General features: G+C 42.7%; 1 protein-coding gene across 3 annotated transcripts in view; it reads left to right on the top strand.

Annotated features, from left to right (window-relative positions):
- The window catches only part of nlgn4xa (neuroligin 4 X-linked a), a gene marked incomplete at its 3' end in the record, with an annotated part of 95,223 nt that overhangs the window by 73,872 nt on the left and 98 nt on the right, over positions 1–21,253 (top strand). For 2 of the 3 annotated variants that reach the window (XM_079296385.1, XM_079296386.1), the window contains 3 exons: positions 9,428–9,613; positions 11,949–12,738; positions 20,454–21,253. The exon at positions 20,454–21,253 is cut by the window's right edge and continues 98 nt beyond it. In XM_079296385.1, the coding sequence (XP_079152511.1) occupies positions 9,428–9,613; positions 11,949–12,738; positions 20,454–21,253 (1,776 nt within the window). Of the gene's footprint in view, positions 1–9,427; positions 9,614–11,936; positions 12,739–20,453 lie in introns of all 3 variants that reach the window. The other variant, XM_079296387.1, reaches the window with a different exon arrangement.

Below are 21,253 nucleotides of genomic sequence, written 5' to 3'. Positions count from 1 at the left end.
TATCAAAGCCGTACTGTTGCACTCAGTCTTTGCTTTCAGTCTCCTCGGCTTCCTGTTTGTTAAGCTCTTCAAACTCGGTCTGCGGTGACCTTAGAGTATTTCTTTCTTCTTGTCTGTCACCATCAAAGCCCACGAAGAATCTCAACCCATCAATGTGTTTGTGACAATCACAAGCAAACGTCAGCAGCTTTCGTCATTGTCAAGGTTCCATTTAAACATGTCAGAGAACACTGTATCTGATGTTTTTACTAATATAGAGAGCAGGGCTGTACTAAACAAAGAGGTCAAGTCTGTATTGTTCTAAAAGCTGATTCAGCCTGTAGACCATTGTGGAAAGACAGACCATGGAGACAGAAGATCATTGTTCATTTGAATTAAAAATCATCACTTCAATACTTCTGGTTTTTTTTCCAGAATTGATAATCACACACATTTGCAAAAGTGACCAATTACTAAAACTCCAGCAATGGAACACAACAGCATGCTGGGTGTTTCACTCCAGATGTCCAGATACAGATGGGCAATGTTTGAAAACAACGATTTCATATTGGTGTTTATTCGGCATTGCAGTTTTTAGCTGTCAACAAACTTTATTTCCCACAAGTCCTTAGATTGCAGCAGACTAAAGGGCATCACCTTTAAAGAAGAGGTGAATGTCTTCGGCTAGTTCAGATATGGTTCAGACAACAACAACATGACAACAGCTGGAGAAAGAAGGAAGCTTCTATTAGAGAGAATACGACACTTTTAATGATGCCAACGCGTTGGAGCTGTAAGGGAGCCGAGCCCCAGCAAACAAACAAAAAGTGCCAAAGTTGAACCAGGTTTTTGCCACAATGCAACAGGTCCAAATACCTCCAGGTGACAGTGTTTCTACTGTGTCTCTACTATTTAGATGGAGTTTAAATGATTGTTACTGTGAAAACTTTATAGATTGTCACAAAGAGTCACAAAGGGTTGAAATTATAAGGTCAAGTGAAGAAGAAAGTCTTATCTGAGAATATTTAAGGAAGCACAGGAACGCCTTTCCCTTCTTCAGAAACACAGACGACATATCGATGTTTTATGAGAGAATATCAGTACTGATGCATCATAAGTATTGTATTATTTTCCATACATGACTTTATGAGTCACTGCATTTCTATAGATTGAATAGAATGAGGAGACCACTGTGTTTTCACCTCCCACTAATGCCTTTAGCTGTGTTCTGCTCCTCACTACCACCAGAAGTAAGTAACTCTGCACAGTAATGGGGAAAAGAAAGTTAAAATAGTCCCATTAAACTGATAATTAGCTGCGTAATAAAGTCACAGCAAGACAAAACTGCAGAGCACGTGTTGTTGAACATGATTGATGGCAGTCGAGGCAGCACTGCGTCTCTGTGAGCTCCTTTAAAAGGGGCTTTGGGAGGGAAGGAGAACCTGCTGCCGTCTAACCGGCAAATACATTTCACTTCTTTTCTCAGGTGTTAATGATGATTGGAAAAAGATGACACTGGTGTCATCCTCTAAAATACCCTCAAATCTGTCCAGTCTGCGGAGACAGGACGCCGCCCAGCCAACCACAGCTAATCTGCAGCTTAAGTGAAAAAAACAGAAGTTGGAGAGGAATGTCCACATTTGTCTTTTTCAGTCATTCTCATTATGTCGCTCTTAGTGTGACTCATTGCTCCGCTGTCATCTAAAATCTTCCACATGATGTGAACCTCAAATGCAGCGGCGTGGGCTGTCGCCCTGTGACAGCTGTGCTGTGTTTGTTGCTCTGCCGCACTGTCAGTCGGGGGAGGTTATGTTTAACACCAGGCGGGCCCCATGTGGGCTTTAATGCCTCAGCCTAATTACAGACCTCAGCTGCGAGAAAACGCCAGGCTGTGATTGCCTTCTCTTCACATTCCCTCGTCCCAGTGATTGAGCTTGAAGCCGGGCTGACCCGGGCTGGTGGGCCACTTCGTGTCTGACAGACACTAGTTTTAAGTGTGGCTATGGCTGAGCTGAGCTGACCTTGTTGAGTTTATCCCGAACCATTCCCTTCCCACCATTTCCTTTGATAATTAACTTTTCATGTGGGAGCTGCGGGAGAGATTATCTTCTGGACAGGGAGCACAATCAAGCACTATTACGGTCATGTTGTCAGCGTGCTCTGCCTCTCTCCACCGGACACAATGATGAAGGACCTCTGCTTGTTTTCCTTCCTGCTGCACTAGAGTGATAGATGGAGTGAATGTGTGCAGATTATTTGCTGGTGTCATTTTATGTTTGCTATGACAACCAAAAGGCTTTTGTCTGCTCCACTTACAATTAATCTGCCATTTAAAGTGGACTCTCTGGGTGTTTGTTTGAGCTTTTATGCCCAGATGATGATGTGTCATATCAGAGCAGAGTGCTGCGGACCAGAAAAGTGCGTCCATAACCCTATAAAATCACCCAAGGTTGTGCTGCAGTCCAAAACCACAAGACTGCGTTTCACTTTTAGTGGAGGGTCTTGTTGTCAGAGTTAGGAACAGTCTAGGAATTGTTTCTTGAGTAACTGTTCGTCATGTTGACAAAAGTGTCCAAGTAAGTTGTGCTGTTACATGTTGTGTCAAATGTAAAATAGTATTATCTGTAATGTGTAACAGGTCAAGTAACGCAGCTTGGGCAATGCCCCACGTCGTCTGATCTCGAAGCACTGAGGCACCCTCTATGAGGCTTGCAACTAACTTTGATGTAAACCAATCCACACCATTATTCAACTGACTTAGCTAAACTAGTCGAACGTCCAAGCACAGCGGGTTGGAGAGGATGTATGGGTCAACAAACGCAGGACTTTCACCCAGGAAACAGCTGTTTGTGTCCCATGTAAACCCAAGTGAATGTTGAGTTGTTGCACTGTAGTTTTGCCTAACAGCGTAGTTCTTCCTAACAAACATACTTATTTGAACCCAAACCCAATCTTTTCTGAAGCCGAACCAAGTGGTTTGTTTCCAAAACCTAATTATGTAGTTTGGTTAGAGTAAACATAAAAACTAAGTTGTCCTAAATTGGAAGTTTTGAAAAGACATGTAACGAGCAGGAACCTGTATGTTTCCTGTGAACATAGGAGTTTAATTTGACAGACACAAAGCATGTAAAGAGAGGAAACGGTATGTTTTCCTTGGACACAGAAGTTTATTTTGAAAAGACACTGTATATATGTAGCAAGCGGTACCTGCATGTTTCATGTGAACACATATGTTTATTTTGAAAAGACACTGTATGCATATAAGTAGCAGAAACTCTAGGTTTTGTGAAGTACATTTATTTTGAAAAGACAATGAATGTGAAGACCAGGAACCTGTATGTTTTCAGTAAACACAGATGTTTATTTTGAAAATACATGCTATGCATGTAAGGTGCAGAAACTAGGTTTTGTATGGAAGTACATTTATTTTGAAAAGACTGTATGAATGTAGCAGAAACCTGTTTTCAAAAAACATGGAAGTTTATTTTGAAAATACATGCATATTACGAGAGGAAACTGACCCCGTCCTTTAGTCAGAAACTCAATGGGTTCAAAACTGATGCTAAAGCCGGCTGGGGCCACTGACTATAATTTGTATGATTACACATGTAGCCCTGGCTAAAAACATCAGGATGTAAATAGTTTTCTAAAAACCAAGTTAAAAGTATGGATAAAATTAGATATGGGTGGATACAAATGTATATCAATAAGAGACTCATAATCTTTACAGTTCAAAGGTTACAGTTCATGCAAATGAGTATAGTTTGATTGATATGATATGTACATGATTCATCACTTTTGTGCTCCCCTAACAACCTAACTTGTACAGCAGTATTATATGTCAATCTTTGTTTTGTCTTTGTTTAATTGGCTTGTCCTGAAACTATCAGCCAATCCAAGCCCATTCTCAGGTAGAGGGGTGGGGCTTAGTCGTGTGTGGCCAGGCTCAGTGTGTTAGAGAGGCAGAAGTGAATTATAACTGAACAGTAAGAGATCAATAATGTTCATAACTTGATGGCTGACGACCAGTTATCCTAGGGTTTGAACTGTTGTGATCTACAAGAGGAGATGGACGTTTGCGACTGTAAGTGAGGATCGGGAAAGCTCCTTGGGACCACTATGGAGAACTGTTTCCCACGTGAGCTGCTGTAGACTGTTGCTGCTGTTTCTTCTGCGCCCTGCCTGCCATCCATTACCCAGCTTCCCCTCACTTTCCCCTCTGAATATGCCTTGGATTCGTGAGTACTGACAAACGTGCACGTGCTTTTTTGTTTATTGCTTGTGTGAACAAGTGAAGCGGCCATCACAGTTTTTAGGCCTCTACGCTCCCAAACCACGACTCAGGCCTGCAACGAGGGTTTTTCTGATTATTCAGATTGTGTGTGTGTGGGGGACTGAGTGCACAGTATATTGATGACCGCATGTAATAAATGCCAAACTGTTTTTCTAATGCCTTTGAAGTATATTTGATGTGTTAAAGTCAATCACATTCATGTTTTGATAAGAGCTGGTTAAAAGGGGTAAAATACACTTAAAACACAAGATAAAAGGACTTAATAAGAGGCACAGACCTTTTATTTACTTAATTCTATTGGAGGCACCGCCAGTTATTTTAGTTTTCACAATAAAGGAACAAAAGTTGTAAGAATAAGTATATTCATGTATAAGAACAGGTAATCGCACCATTACGATTAAAACTTTACCCAGGACCCCGCCCATAGTACTACTACAACCTAGCAGATTCACATAATATTATATAGCTACATGGGACGGGTGTTACACATAGACAAAAATAATACTATTTATGTATTTAAAGTGTCGGTCGTGTCATGATTTGATGATCAATATGATATGTGTGGCGTATGCTAAGATAAATGGAGCATAGTATTCTAAATCTACAAGAACATAAAAGAAAACTAGAAAAAGCATTTCCTGCTGAAAATGCGTTGGAATGCTGAAAACTGAAATTAATCGCAAAAACATTGCTGAAAATAGATATCCAATTCAAAAACAAATTGCAAAAAGCTTAATAATTCAAAAAGTTTAAAGATTACAAATATGAAAAGTCATATCACCCCTCTCCTGAAAGAGCTGAACATTTTGATATTTGAACAGTTTCTGTGGCTTAAAAAAATTCATCAGTGGTGATATTTGTAGTAGTAGAAGTAGAAGTATTAGTAATTAGAAGAAGTAGTAGAAGACGTAGTATCAGTAGTCATAGTAATAGCTGTAGTATTGGTCGTAGTATTTAATATCACAGTAGTACTATTTAATATCACAGTAGTAGTAGTAGTAGTAACAGTAATAGTAATGGCAGTAGAAGATGTAGCAGTAGTAGTAGTACTAGTAGCAGTCGTACTAATAGCTGTAGTAGTATTACTACTTTTAGTAGCATGAATAGCAGTAGTAGTAGTAGCAGTTGTCGTATAAGTAATAGTAGTAGTGGTAGTAATAGCAGTAGTGGTAGTAATAATATTGATGGTGGCAGTAATAGCAGTAGCAGTAGTAGTAATAGTAGCAACAGCAAAAGTTATCGTAGAAGTAGTAGTCGTAATACTATATTAGCAGCAGTAGTAGTTGTCGCAGTATTAGTAAGAGCATTCATTTTTTTAACAAAAAAGCCTAATTTTGAGCTTGTTTAAATACAGTTAATCCATGGGGCTTTTATTTTGAAAGGGTGGTGCTGGGTGGGGGGGAGAGGAGACATAATCATAATGTATGACACACATAAACAGAGGTTATTAAATGACAGGCTCATCACAAGCATTTCAGTTAGGATTCATTCTGTGGGGCTTTTATTTTGAAATGGCGTGTGTGTGTGTGGGGGGGGGGGTGGAGGAGGGGGAAAGACCTCTAAAGATCCCTAAGACCTGAATGACTGTATGAGACACAGAGAGAGAGAGGGAGAGGAGTGTATGTGTGCGTGTGTCTGTGAGTCTGTGTGTTCATCAACATCACTAATTGGCTCAATGGCGAACACCTGTGTGCCCGAAGCCATTTGAAAATATTCTCCATAGAGATCCCATTGAAAATAAAAAGCTTAATAATTCAAAAAGTTTAAAGGTTAGACATATGAAAAGTCATAGCACCCCTCTGGTGAAAGAGCTGAACATTTTAATAGTGGTTTCTGTAGCTTAAAATATGAAGGAGAAGAAGAGGTGGGACGGAAGAAATATAAGTTGAATAAAGATGTTGGAATGCTTAACAGCATTCCAACAATAACAGCCCACATGTTTGTGTGCTGTTAAAGGGTTAATGAGACATTTCTCCATCTCCAGCGTGAGTGATGTAAAATAAATGCATTGACTCATAAGGCTCTCTTGCCTATGAACATTTTGTGCTCTAAGCTTAAGCACTTGGCATTCTGCCGGCTCACCGTGCCATTTCACACTGTGTCATTTGTGCCACTCGCACTGCTCTGCCGTCATCTGACGCTGCTACTTTTTAACATTAAACTGTGTACAAAAACACGCTGTGGCATTTAGATAACACGCTGATGGTATTTTCAGCACTTGGGAAAACTAATTTTCAATTTCAACTGAGATGTTTTGTGCAGATTAAGTCAGTTTAGCTTTAGCTGCTCCGAATGGAATGGACTGGGCTCATACCTGGCTCTGGAAACTCATTTCTGTTGTCAGGTGAAAATCACTTGTATTCCAAAACGCCAGCATTTCATTAACTTGTTCAATTTGATCACACAGATGTTGAACTTTATCCAGTAGGGTTTGCAGGTTTGGAGGAATGATGCTCTGTCTGAATACTGACGTTGACAATGTTTAGTTTGGGCTATTATTATGAATACTTAATTGATGCATGAGCATTTTGTACTGACCTTATTGGAGCTTTACTGCCAATTTGGTAACTAAACAGAAAGGATTCACATTTGTGATATTGGTTTTGCATGTTGGCATTTATGGGGGTTAGGAGTAAAAGTTGAGGGACTCATAGGAGAAGATTAATGGAATAATTCTTCAAAATTGTTCAAACTTGAGATCGAGATATCCTGACTTTTAGTCCTAAGCATGTGGTCAAGCTCTGAAAATGATGGATCACACCTCATAATCTAGTTGGTCATTGAAAGAAGGGTTTGGAGGTAAGATGCATGGATGGGTGAGTGAATGATGCCAGAGTCTATGTTTGAAGTGAGTAATCTTTCTCATTGGAAAGTCAGCTTCTTGTGTTAGACATGTTAGATATGCCCAAATCAAGCAAAGGTATTGCTTCAGTCACTGCTCCACATAAAATAGGTTAAAAATGAATCAGTTTGACCACACGTTAGACCTCCTGCCCCGGTCTTCTTCAAACATTTTAGCTGTGTCCCTCTGTACTTAGCTCCTAGCCCCTGTCAAGGCAGAATGAATACAAATAGGGGAGGTGAGGGGTTAATGCCCCAGCCCAACCCAACCGAAGAGAAATGAGAGGGCCTGGAGGGGTGAGGAGGGGAGGAGAAAGCAGGGGCAGGGCCTGTGGTCATCCTACAGGGTGTACGAGGCTGCCATAGGCCTTGTAATCCTCCCTCCTTTCCTCTCTGTCATCCCCTCCACCTCACCATGACAAACCGGATCTGTTCTCTGTCAAGGACCCACAGGCTACCTCTCCTCTTTTCCCCCCTTTCTTACCAAGCAGTCCTCATCCCATTTGTCACTTACACTGCCTCGGTCTTGGTCAGCTCGCAGAGAGAGGCTGTCGCTGCCAGGCTTGGCCGCCGAGCTCATAGGCCTGGCAAGAGAGGAGCCACCAGTTCCCGTCGCGGCAGCATTTACAAGGCCACTTAATGGGTTTAGGCGCATTTGCTAATTTGTCAACAAGTTTCGGATGTGAAACCCGCTGCCAGGCTGGTTGGTCTGGCACTTGACTGGGAGGCATCCCTATTGGCCAACCATTTCTGGAGCCATGGGTGAATTCAAAGGCCTTTGCATACTTGACTATTTGTATGTTGGCACTTGAGGCAGCAGATCTCAATGTTGAATGACTTACAAACAGGGTCATTATTGTAGTGTTGACAGATTATCGATGGGAGAAAGAATACAGTTATTGGAGACAATAATACCTCTTTGGCTTATTTTGCAGGATGGATGGTGTCTAAACAGGAGGCGTAGCAACGAGTAGCAAGTATCAGCAGAGCAGCTTCAGTGTGTCTACACAGGATGCTCTGTCTGTGTGGCTCTCAGCACCAAGTCCTTTGGTTGTACTGAAAATGTAACAGCTCACGAATAATAGTTTCATTGTTAAAAGAGGCTCATTAATTACCCTAAACAGCAGGTCCCTGTAGTTTTTAGAAATTGTCACTCGAAGAAAAATACATTGTGCATTTGTTGGGGACTATTTTCAACAGCGGATTACTTCATATTTTGTGCTCTAGTGTCTGGTGTTTATTTCTAGCAGCAGTATGGTGTACGTGGCATTCAGTTCATGGTCACCCAGTGCAGCAGTGATGCTCATTGGTGTGTTTCAGAAGATGTTTCAGACTTTCAAACACACACAATTGTTATTAACATGCACATGACGTCGTTCTCAAGCAGGCTTTATCCATTTTAAAAGTATTGGCAACACAGACACTTTGTATTGGTCAGAACTCACTCAAAAAGCTCAGTGAAAAATACATGTTTAGCTCAGTACAACTCTAATGCAATACTAAAGCTCAGGGGTCTTCAACGTTTTTCAGGCCAAGGACCCCCAAACTGATAGAGAGATGGAGCAGGGACCCCCGACTATATATATTGTATCAAATTGTGTTTTATATTAAATGGGCCTAGTACCATGTATACCTCTTTATTGTGCATTCAATACTAAGCTATTCAAATCATACACAGGTTCATATATTCATCTTTTTATTTTAAACATGTGCAAGGTACAGTGAGTAGGGAGGCCGTACTACTGCCTTTTATAAACACACCTTGTCAGCTGATACCAATGCCAATATCAACATTGTCTGTTAATTGCATGATAATCATGCATACAAGCTGTTCAAATTGATGTTTTCATTTTAAACGTGGAAACGAAAAATGACTGATGGCCTATGAGTACCACTGCCATGCATAAACATACCTGTTATATTTCATACAACACTAAACTATTAAAATCATGGACAGATTCATGTTTAGAGATTTTTCTTTTTTTTCTTCTTTTTTTTTAAAATTGTCTCACTAAAAATTTCGCGGACCCACTGCAGTACCTCCGCGGACCCCCTGTTGAAGACCTCTGCTAAAGCTAATCAACACTGAGAGAACAACCTGCTATTTTCATAAAATACTGAAGTCCCTTCAGATGAATTCAGATGAGAGCTGAAGCCCCTTCTTAATTTCACCAATTTAACTCACAGCGAAGGGTACATGTTTGTAAGATTTAAGACGTGAAGATTCATATTTTGAACTCTCAATCCTGATTCAATTCATGTCAAAAACCTTTCGAAGTCAGGTTGAAATTTGTTGTTTTTTCTCCCATCCAGGGTTTCTAAGCACAGGAGACCAGGCGGCCAAGGGCAACTACGGCCTGCTGGATCAAATCCAGGCTCTCAGGTGGATCAAAGAAAACATCCAGGCCTTCAAAGGAGACCCAAAGCGGGTGACCATTTTTGGCTCTGGCGCCGGAGCATCGTGCGTCAGCCTGCTCACCCTCTCACATTACTCAGAAGGTACGTATGCTTGCTCACAGGCATGCGTAACCACACAGAGATGTGCTCGCACTCAAACAGGATTTTCATAATTTTCTCATTTCTGCTATAAAGGTGTATCTACGGGTGCTTTAATACATGGGCCTCACACGAACATGTCCACAGGGACCTCTGGTTCAGCAGGTAACCTTGCACAAATAAAACTCACTAAAACTAAAATAACTTGTTGTCATATTTGCTCAAACTGTCACGATATATTAGTCGTAGTGCATGAGACTACTGAGACTACTACTAATTAATAATAATTAATAGATAATAATTTGCTTAATTTCAGTATCACTATCAGGAAGACATTTCTCCTCGTGCACAAGAAGTGTTAAATGGAAAATTGACATGAAATATACGCAAGAAGTAAACCCTTTCTGGCAAAAACCCAATTTAGCAACTCAAGATAAAATCTAATGACCTGATTTTCTAAAGAGAGAGAGAGAGAGAGAGAGAGACTAAAGAATAAGAACAGAGTCTTCCTGAATGATTTCTGCTCATCTTCATGAAACACTGCACGACCACAAGCACCAAAAGAAAACATCCCTTTCGTAGCAAGAAGAATGCACCGAATCAGTTATTAAAATAGCTTCATGACATCATATTTGACACACGAGACCACAACTAAAGTATGTATTCATTGAAGTGTGTACCCTACCTCAGTCTGAAAGCATTAGCTGATGGAGGATAGATTCTGAATTATTATACTGTATTTGCATCTTTATTACATGTATTATTAATGGACATTTGAAATAGAAGAGTCACAAGGTTGCTCCCTTTCTGGCTTTCACAAATGATTAGTTGCAACTTGCATGCAACGGTTGGAATTGCCGGACCCATCTGTCAGAGAAGAAAGGAGGATTTGGAGGATTGTACCTCAAACAGTGCAGTTGTAGTTCTCAGGCCGTTTCCTTCGCTGTGTGTGACTAATACAGGGTTTTTGAAATGAAAATTGCACCTTCCCACCTTGCTGCTTGTTGCAGAAGGTCTGTTTCATTTTTCTTCATGGTGGACTTGAGGGAATATGAGTGTCGTACTTTACATTTAGATTAAAGTCCTCATGTTCTGATGGGCATCAATCACAGCAGAGAGAGTCGACAAACACGCCATGCCCTGCCAAGCCTTCTTGGTGATGCTTCTTTGTGCGTTTGTTCCTGTAACATGGAGCTTGTGCATCAGCAACATACCAAGATCATTACTCAGTCACCCATGTCGAGTTTTGTAGTTCATTTTTGACTGTAAGCTTAACTGATCTTGCACATTAGACTAACAGTGGCAGCAGTAAAAGCTTGTACACTGCTAACCAGGCCTTGTGGGAAATGTCTGCCGTGTGCTCCAAACATACTTTTCAAGTCGGCCTGGTTGAGTCACCACCGCTGTGTGTTTGCATGAGTATAAAAAGAACTCTGCGAAAACAAAACAAAAACACACAACTCCAGCGTTCCTAGTGCATTGTGGCCTACTTGCTGATTGGCAGTCTGTGAAGCTGTGCTACCAATATTCCAGGATGTGAAATCTGCCGACGGTGTTGTTGCTATACACACAGCAAATATATGTTATGCTCTGCGTTGTTCATTAGAGACACAAAGATGTAACATCAAGATTCTGAATCATCCTTTTATTTGCCTTGAAATGTTTAGATGCCGGTGTGACAGGCGAGAGAGCTCAAGACTTCTCTATCCTACTGCTTGTATCGTGGTATTTAAAGATTAACGGGACAACTCCATGATCATACCTTGTCATATGAACTGGTTGCTTTTTGTTTGTTTCCATACAGCCTAAATCAATTCATTTTGAACGGTCTTTGCATACAGCAGTAATGTTACCAGGCAGGCATTCATACTGACAAACAGCAGACAGCTGCTGAGACAAACAAGAACCGGAGACGTCCGCCAGCGAAAAGGGCACTGCTGACATCCGATTGCAGGATATTTCTACTAATTAGATAGTCAGCCATAGCACATTAAATAGCTTAAAACATACCTGCAAATATCAAATGTGTCACTTTAGATGCACGTTACTCTTCAACAGCACTGCTAACAAAACACAGTCTGCCGATTGCTTGTAAAGCTACAGCGCTACTTTGTTTACTGCGTCTCTCTGGTTCCCTGCCAGGACTCAGCCTGTCAGGGCTTAACTGTCAATCCAACACAGCGGCTGAGAGGAAAAAAAAATAGTACAATTCATAATAACCAAAAAAAAACTTCTTTACGTCTTTTTGAAAACATCAAGATGAAACACTAAATCACATATGCCCATTCCCATGCTTTTGTTCATGGGTGTGTTTTACTAATACCAGCTCCAATCTCAGATCTGTTCCAGAAAGCTATCATCCAGAGTGGCACAGCACTGTCCAGCTGGGCAGTCAACTACCAGCCTGCCAAGTACACGCGAGCCCTGGCTGAGAAGGTGGGCTGCAACATGCTGGACACCATCGACCTGGTGGAGTGCCTGCAGAACAAGAACTACAAGGAGCTGATCGAGCAGTACATCACGCCTGCAAAATACCACATCGCCTTCGGGCCTGTGATTGACGGCGACGTCATCCCAGATGATCCGCAGATCCTAATGGAGCAAGGCGAGTTCCTCAACTACGACATCATGCTGGGGGTCAATCAGGGTGAGGGGTTTAAGTTCGTGGACGGCATCGTGGACAGCGAGGACGGGGTGTCTGCCAATGATTTTGACTTTGCTGTGTCCGACTTTGTGGACCATCTCTACGGCTACCCGGAGGGCAAGGACACTCTGCGCGAGACCATCAAATTTATGTACACGGACTGGGCGGACAAGGAGAACCCAGAGACCCGGCGCAAGACCCTGGTGGCTCTGTTCACCGACCACCAGTGGGTGGCCCCGGCAGTGGCCACAGCCGACCTCCACGCCCAGTACGGCTCACCCACCTACTTCTATGCTTTCTACCACCACTGTCAGAGCGACATGAAGCCCAGCTGGGCCGACTCGGCTCATGGTGACGAAGTACCGTACGTGTTTGGAATCCCCATGATCGGCCCCACGGATCTCTTCAACTGCAACTTCTCCAAGAACGACGTGATGCTGAGCGCCGTCGTCATGACCTACTGGACTAACTTCGCTAAAACAGGGTGAGTGCTTTCTTGAGTTTTGATGCCCTACCATTCGTGTGAGATTTTATTCCTGCAATACATGAGACACATCACCCTTATCATTCACTTTTGTGCATCTACAACTTCACCCCTTCTTCGTGCAGTCATCACTTAGTCAAACACACACTGCTGGAATCCATCTTACTCTTAACGCAATCCATCGAGAGTAAACATCCATAATCTGCTCAGAAGTAATCTTTATTATGATCACAACTCACTTTCACACACAAACATCAAATAATATTCCCTCTTGCAATAATACGATTCAAAATCATGACGTCTGTTTCACTTGTCTCATGTTACACCTTTGTCTGTATAATTTGTCAGCTGTTCGTTGAATGAAAAGCTAAATATCTTTGTTAAAGGGAAAGGAAAGAGGCTTTGGGTCGAGCTAACAGCTGACTGAACCCACCAGGTCTTTGGAGTGCACACCCACTAACTCCAATCTTATACAATGAAATGACCTACCTCTTGTACACGAGAGCCCCCTTTAAAGGGGGCTAGAGGGGGGTAGGGGGGTGGTGTACTTGTGTACAATTCACTTTTGCAATACAGATAAAAAAGAAAAAAAAATACCTGTGTAACAAAGACATTCTGGGCGAAACAACCACAGGAGCCATTTTACACACTGCAAAACACAATTATACATGAACTAAGATCATATCTAGAAGAATACTACAAGTTTTACCACGAAACCACGTTTCTTTGGGCAACAAACTGCAGTACTATACTCTCTGATAGAGAGGTCTCTGACGAGAAAGCACAGAGCCATTTTGGCGGATGAGCACATCCAGAGGACCGTGCTTCGACCCCGCTTTGCGTATCGTTTTCGAAATGACTCTCTTTCAAACCGTTCAAAAGTTATGGGGATACATGCCAATATCAGCCACAGGTCACGACAAAAAATATTGGGTAAAAAAACAACTTACGTTTTGATGATTTTATGGGCGAAAAACTGATCTTTTCCATCAGATTTTGGCACAGCTGTGTCCGCCATGTTGTGCTGTATATATATATATATATATATATATAATTCTTGATCCAGCTTGTCTCGCAGACTGCCACAAATCCTCCTCCACTCCTATTCACTCTGGTTGAGAAAGTCCTCCTTATGGATGTTGGACCAGCGTTTACAGGTTGGAGCCATAATTCCTGTCCTAATCTGGTGATCACCTCGTTTATTTCTTCTGATCAGCAGTTCTAGCTGTCATACCTGCCATTCCCTCTTGCATGCTCTCCTCCCTACACTACACTCGGCTTGTGGAAGCTTCAGCTTTTGCCAGCTGCAAGCTGAATGCTGCAAGCTGCTGGATCAGCTGACCCGCATGCTGTTGAGTTTCTCAAACTGCTGCATCAGGTTCTGGTTCTGCTGGTCCAAGAGGAGCAGTTGGACATGGACTTCACCACAGGCTGACTTTTCAGAATGAAAGGAATCACATTATCAGTGGATTTGGTGACTATTTCACGGACTGACTTGAGACTGGGCTGGTATGGGTGACTGACAGCATCATCCCAAATGCGTTGAAGCGATTCCGTATGTGCAGTATCGGAGCCAGGATTCTGGACCCCTTCTATAGGGAGACGAATGGAAGTGAGAGAAAACTATCACGCTTTTGGATTTTTGTTAAGTTCTTCCTTCCGTTTCATTTTGACTTCCCCTGCCTCTTGTGTCCTGTGTTGACTTCACTTCCTGTCCTTGTCTGTTTCCTGCCTTGGTGATTGTCTGCCCCACCCTTAATTGAACCCTGCTGTGTCCCATCACCTGCACCTTCCTTGTGTATTTAAACCCTGTGTGGCCCCCTCTTTGTTGGTTTGTTTGTGATGGTTCCTTGTCTGTTCCCTGTTTGTTTTGGACTTTGACTCCTGGTATATCCCTGATTTGATCCCCGCTCTTCGTTTCCTGTTTCGTGGTTGTATTTTCTTGGACTTTTTTAGTTCTACATTTTTGGACTTCCCCGCTCTACAGTTTTGTGTTGAACTTTTCTTGTTCATTAAAGCCACCATAATTCAACCCTCTGTTTGACTGTATCTCCCTGCATTTGGGTCCATCCCCCATTGTTGTTTTTGGCCTTTAAACCCTGACAGAAAACCCTTTCATCAGGACGTAACTGATTTACTTGTAGTCAGTTCATGTGTATCTAGAAAACCAGACAACTTTACAATGACTCACATTTGGTGTTGATCATTTCACAACTGGGATACCTTAATTAATTCATTATTCTAATATAACGTTCATAAGTGGTACTGTCGAATGACGACTGCTATCTAGTCACCTCCTCTTGGTAGTAATGGCACACGTCTGGTACGTCACTTCTAATAATGAAGCCTGATTAAATGATCCTGTTGACAGCTCTCAGGCTCAGTGATGTTTAAAGCTCATATAATATGTGTTAGACGTTATATATAGATGGTATGTATTTGAATTATTCCATTGGAGTCATGTAAATGACCAGACACAAAAATAAAACTAATTCATTGATAATAATTATGTGTATTATTGAAATGGAATGCAAAAATCACACCATTGTCCCTATTATATATTGTAATATGCTATTAACCGCCAAAAAAACTTCAAAAGCCAAAAGTGTCCCTAATGAGGCACATGGGTTACAATAGTCTTTGGATATACTGAAGGTATAGCTGAGATATTTAGACTATTGTTTACTGCTAGCGTCAGCTAACTTGAAGTGTCAAAACAAGTCTAACATCAGAGCAGAGTGAGTGACTCTGGAGTGAGTGATCAGAACGGATCAATGATGGAACAGCATTGATCCGTTCTGGTTTCTATGGGGCACAGTTTTAACCATTTTAAAGGGAACATTGGCACAATGGCACACTCTCGCTCAAACTCTGCACATGGACAGTTCAACTACAAAATACAGTCTTGCTGTTCACAGCACTGCAGCTTTTTACATCCTGTCTTCAGCCTCCAGCTGTATAAAGTATTTTTGTACTTTATACCATCCAGCTACTTAACAGTCAGCAACATTTTCTCACAGCCGAGGCTTTATTACCAACAAGCTTTGCAAATGCATATGATTTGAATACAGGTGATTTGTTATCACAAAACAAGCTTGTACGTGTCTCTTGGACAACTTGGATTCAAGTTGAATGAGCAGAATTCTCCAGCCCATGAAGTAAAAAGGCGAGACTCTGATGTTTATCTCTTACGTTGACTCCCCCAACAAACACTGGCAAAGATGTATTCCTCTTCTATGGCAGTAATCATCACACATGGGCCAATATTTAGAGCTTAACTGGAGATTTAGGGCTCACGAACAGTAAGCGTTGACGCCAATAAACAGCGCGACTACGACTATGTACAGTCACTACTCAACGACACACAGTGACTCTCTCAAAAGGCCATACACGTGCTTCTATTGACTGTCGCAGAGCAGCCAGACTAGGAGACACAGGGACCCAGACAGTTGCTGCTCATGGCTGGTTACCTCGGACTACCAGCACCGCAGGAAGCACAGCATTACCCGTGCTACACTCAGCGCTTTACAGTCACGTCAGCGTCTGCTGTGTACTCCACCCCTCTGCTGCTGCACACAGAGGGTCATTTTGGGCTTGAAGACTAGTGGTGGAAGAAATACTCCGATCCTTTATTTATTTAAAAGTACCTTTTATAGTATGTGAAAATACGACAGGTACATTTTTAATACTTAACTTAAAGTTTTGAAATACAGGGCTTTTATTTAAGTATTTATTGTGCAGTAAAATATTCATGTCACAACTGTTACATCAATGAAGTTTACCCATTTATCAGAGAAAGCCTTCGTTATGAACTCAGCTCAGGGATTTTTTAAATATGTGTGTTTACCAGAAAGAAGGTTCTAACAGAAAATGTGTTGATATGCATCACGGGAAGTGTAGAAGCCAGCAATTCTTAAGCTTGATCTATAAGAGGGACTAAAAGTCTCCCAACGATCGACTTCACACGAGGCGGGTGAATCGCTGACTAACCAAGGAAGCGCAGCGTCAAGTGTGAAGTTGTTCGGATGAGCGTTTCTTGCGGAAGCTGCAAGCAGCAGCACCAGCAGAGGCCAACAATCAGCTGAACGGGCACGGCTATAGTTGTTGGGCCGACAAAATACATAAGCAATTTGAGCTTTAGGCTCTAAAGACTTGTTACGACCATTGGTCATTGTCTTTTCATAGACTAAAATGAATTGATGAAGCTAAGAGAAGCGCTCTATTACTATGTATGTTTATGATGGAAAAAGTCATGCAACCTTTTCATTTAAAGCTGCTCTGGTGGCAGACAGTAAATGGCAACACTGGATACATAAGTACATGACAGCATCTGTTCCACCACTCTGCTGACACGTATTGTGACTGTGAAATGTCTGCTTTCATACACCTGACTGAGAGGAGTACAGATTTAGTATATCCACCTATGGCAAGAGTCCCTGCTATTATCAACAGATTAGATGCGCGATGGAAACATATGCACGCAAAACAGGTATTTTCCAGTTCAATGAGCACCGAAAGTCCCAAACGTTGTCTTTTCTTTTCCCGAGCAAATTCAGTTGTCGCATATTGCTGCAGCATATGTTGGCACTGAGATGACAGGCCCACCACATGCTAGCTGAGCCTTATGCATAGTTCCATATGTAGCCACCAGTTGGAGGGCAGACCTTGCATGATGGCAGAGTACAACCTGTGTACAAGCTGTGTACATTTGGACTTACAGTGTGTTTGCCCTACCTTTTAACAGATCAGTCCCCTTGGCAACAACGTGAGTGATGATGTAAACACATGATGTGTCACTGTTTGTGCCCATTTCCAAATATCCATCCATATACTTTTAAAACAGGCTTGAAATGGTTAAATAAAAAGAGGAACACACAGATCTGGAGGTCTGTTGTGTTTCCAAATGTACTCCCCTCCTTTGTGCACGATCAGTGGAACAAACTTCCAGAAGCTGTGATTACTCTGTCTCAGAGCTCTTTGCCTCCCAGCTCTTTGCCTCCCAGCTCTATTGCTCCTAGTTTGTGCCAAGTTAAGATCTTTTCAAAGCAACCGCACCAACCAAATTGATCCTGTAAGTGTCAGTGATGACACTAGAGGAATCTGAACTCAGCTGCTGCCTCTTACTCAATGCGTTGACTTACTCCGGGTATTATCCTGAAAGAAAACCAATGGTTTGGCTCAGAACGTAGGCTGATATATGAATCTGCTGTTTCAGCCTGACAGGTAATCCTTCTCAAACATGAAGCAACTCCCCGAAGCCAACTTCACTGTAGGCTCAGTCTTAGGTTCACTGTAGACTCAGTCTTAGGCTCACTGTAGACTCAGTCTTAGGCTCACTGTAGGCTCAGTCTTAGGCTCACTGTAGGCTCAGTCTTAGGCTCACTGTAGTCTCAGTCTTAGGTTCACTGTAGGCTCAGTCTTAGGTTCACTGTAGGCTCATTCTTAGGCTCACTGTAGGCTCAGTCTTAGGTTCACTGTAGGCTCAGTCTTAGGCTCACTGTAGGCTCAGTCTTAGGTTCACTGTAGGCTCAGTCTTAGGCTCACTGTAGGCTCAGTCTTAGGCTCACTGTAGGCTCAGTCTTAGGCTCACTGTAGGCTCAGTCTTAGGCTCACTGTAGGCTCAGTCTTAGGCTCACTGTAGGCTCAGTCTTAGGTTCACTGTAGGCTCAGTCTTAGGTTCACTGTAGGCTCAGTCTTAGGCTCACTGTAGGCTCAGTCTTAGGTTCACTGTAGGCTCAGGTTTAGGTTCACTGTAGGCTCAGTCTTAGGCTCACTGTAGGCTCAGTCTTAGGTTCACTGTAGGCTCAGTCTTAGGCTCACTGTAGGCTCAGTCTTAGGCTCACTGTAGGCTCAGTCTTAAGGTGCGTTCACACCGGACGCGTCGATTTTTTGACGCGCGTCGAGATTACATACAAAGTCTATGCACAGACGCAATGAGACTGGCGCGCTGCAATTTTGCGATGGTGCGGCGCGTTGGACGCGTTTTTGCGGCGCGGTGAACGCTCAGTCTTAGGCTCACTGTAGGCTCAGGTTTAGGTTCACTGTAGGCTCAGTCTTAGGCTCACTGTAGGCTCAGTCTTAGGTTCACTGTAGGCTCAGTTTTAGGGCTAGAGTAAAGGTAGGTATCAGGTAACTTCACAGCCCCGCCCACTTAAAGCTAGTCCCATTTTATTTTCCCTTTACAAATATGGACCAAAAAGTGTGATCACACTGAAATTGAATTCCAATGTGTTAAAATAATTAAATTCATATGCAGCTCTGAACTTCCATACAGGCTCATATATTCTGTCACAATACTGCATATACAGTAAATATAATATCCATACTCATCTACATGTGCCGATTTTGCAGTTGGTATGAAATAAATGAACATACTTAACTCTGTTAAACGTGCACCATCGATCAAACTACAACTTTGAAATGTCATTGAAGCTATTAAACTGCACAAACGCGCAGATCCAACATGTAATAGCTCTTTGTTATTTTATGGGATGTTCCTGGAGCTGTTTTACCGCCATCATCCTCAATTACGTTTTCTTTTGCAAAGTGCATTGTAGGACAAACGTGGCCGTCAACAGCACATCCACTAATGAAGAGTTTTAGCCTGACTACTGACCTTTTGAGTAAACTTCATTTTGCTACTTTTCCAATGTCAATACAGATTGAAATCATGCATAGAAATAGTTTGTACTATGGACTTTGGGGAGACAGCTATACGGTGCATTAGCAACATTAGCATTCAGACCTTCTCACAGTAACACTTTGCATTTAATATATTGTACTCATTTGAATGAAGAGGAGGTGGAATTGCACATCCATAACACACCCATGGTGCCACACATAGACTGCACAGTGCCCACACTCCTACATACACACACACACACACACATCTATCTGTAACCAGTCAACACAAACACACCCTCACTGTCTGTTGCTTATACATAGGCAGGAGTTCATCAGTGCTCCTCTGTGGCCCCCAAAATGCAATGCATGATTCAATACTCCCTCCTCTTGAGTATTCAGATATACCCCTCCAACACACACACCAACCCACCAACACACACAGCTACACAAACACTCCAGTGTGTCAGCTCCAAGGTTGTTGTCTAGCCTTCACTCCCCCTCACCTCTCCAAAGTTAATGAAATCGCTCCCACAAAGTCACTAGAGAGGAAGCTCTATTCCAGACTACAGAGAAGTAACATCCCGGGTGAGATTGAATATAAAGAAAATGTGACAACAGACCTGGAAATGTGTCATTGGTGTATAAAGGACACAGAACATTTTGTCAACTCGGGCCTTCAAATTCAGAGTCACCTCGAAACGCATTAGCTTTGAACAGAGGGAGCAGAAAAACAGAAGAAAGGCTTTGACTTTTTGAAATAATGACTCATGTGGAAGTGTCAAATTACTGGTAAATGGATCCAACCCAATGAATCACGCTGCTTTAAAATGCAAAGGCGTCTACACATTCACATTAACCTGTTTAAAAGGTGGTCATTTTGTTTTAAATGGTGATGAAGGTGAATGTTATATTAAGAATGGTTCCTGTTATTGTATGTGCCATTTATTCATTCTTGCTGTGTTATAATGGATTTGGACGGATGTGCCATATTCATGATTCAGTCCTGTATACAGCTCCATAGAAAATAGTTTGGTACTTTGATTACATCTCCTTGATTTTCATCTCTTCTTCCTTCTATTTTCGTCTTTCAGGGATCCCAATCAACCGGTTCCACAGGATACAAAGTTCATCCACACAAAGCCCAACCGATTTGAGGAGGTAGCCTGGACCAAGTACAACCCCAAAGACCAGCTCTACCTTCACATTGGCCTCAAACCTCGAGTCCGAGACCACTACCGCGCTACCAAGGTGGCTTTCTGGTTAGAGCTAGTTCCTCATCTCCACAACATAAATGAATTTTTTCAATACGTATCCACCACCACCAAAATACCTCCACAGGATACCACCCCTTACCCTTACACCAAACGCTTCCCTGGCAAAAACAACTGGCCATCCACTACCCGCCACCCGGGGGTCCCACCTGCCAACACCAAACAGACCACTGACCAGCGCAAGAGTGGCGACCTGACCGATGAGTCGACTGTGGTGATCGAGACCAAGAGGGACTACTCCACCGAGCTCAGTGTCACCATCGCAGTGGGAGCATCCCTGCTCTTTCTGAACATCCTCGCCTTCGCTGCACTCTACTACAAGAAAGACAAGCGGAGGCACGACTCCAACCGGCGGGTCCCCACCCCACAGCGCAACTCCGCACCAGCCAACACGCCCTCCACCGCCAATGACGTGGCCCACCTGCAGAGCGAGGAGCTGATGTCTCTGCAGATGAAGCAGCAGCAGCAGCTGGAGCACGAGCATCACCACGAGTGCGAGGCGCTGCAGACCCACGACACGCTGCGCCTCACCTGCCCGCCCGACTATACACTCACGCTGCGCCGCTCGCCCGACGACATACCCCTGATGACGCCCAGCACCATCACCATGATCCCCAACT

This window comes from Melanostigma gelatinosum (genome assembly GCF_949748355.1).
Source record: "Melanostigma gelatinosum genome assembly, chromosome: 24".
NCBI classification, from domain to species: domain Eukaryota; kingdom Metazoa; phylum Chordata; class Actinopteri; order Perciformes; family Zoarcidae; genus Melanostigma; species Melanostigma gelatinosum.
This window is presented reverse-complemented; position numbering and strand designations above follow the sequence as displayed.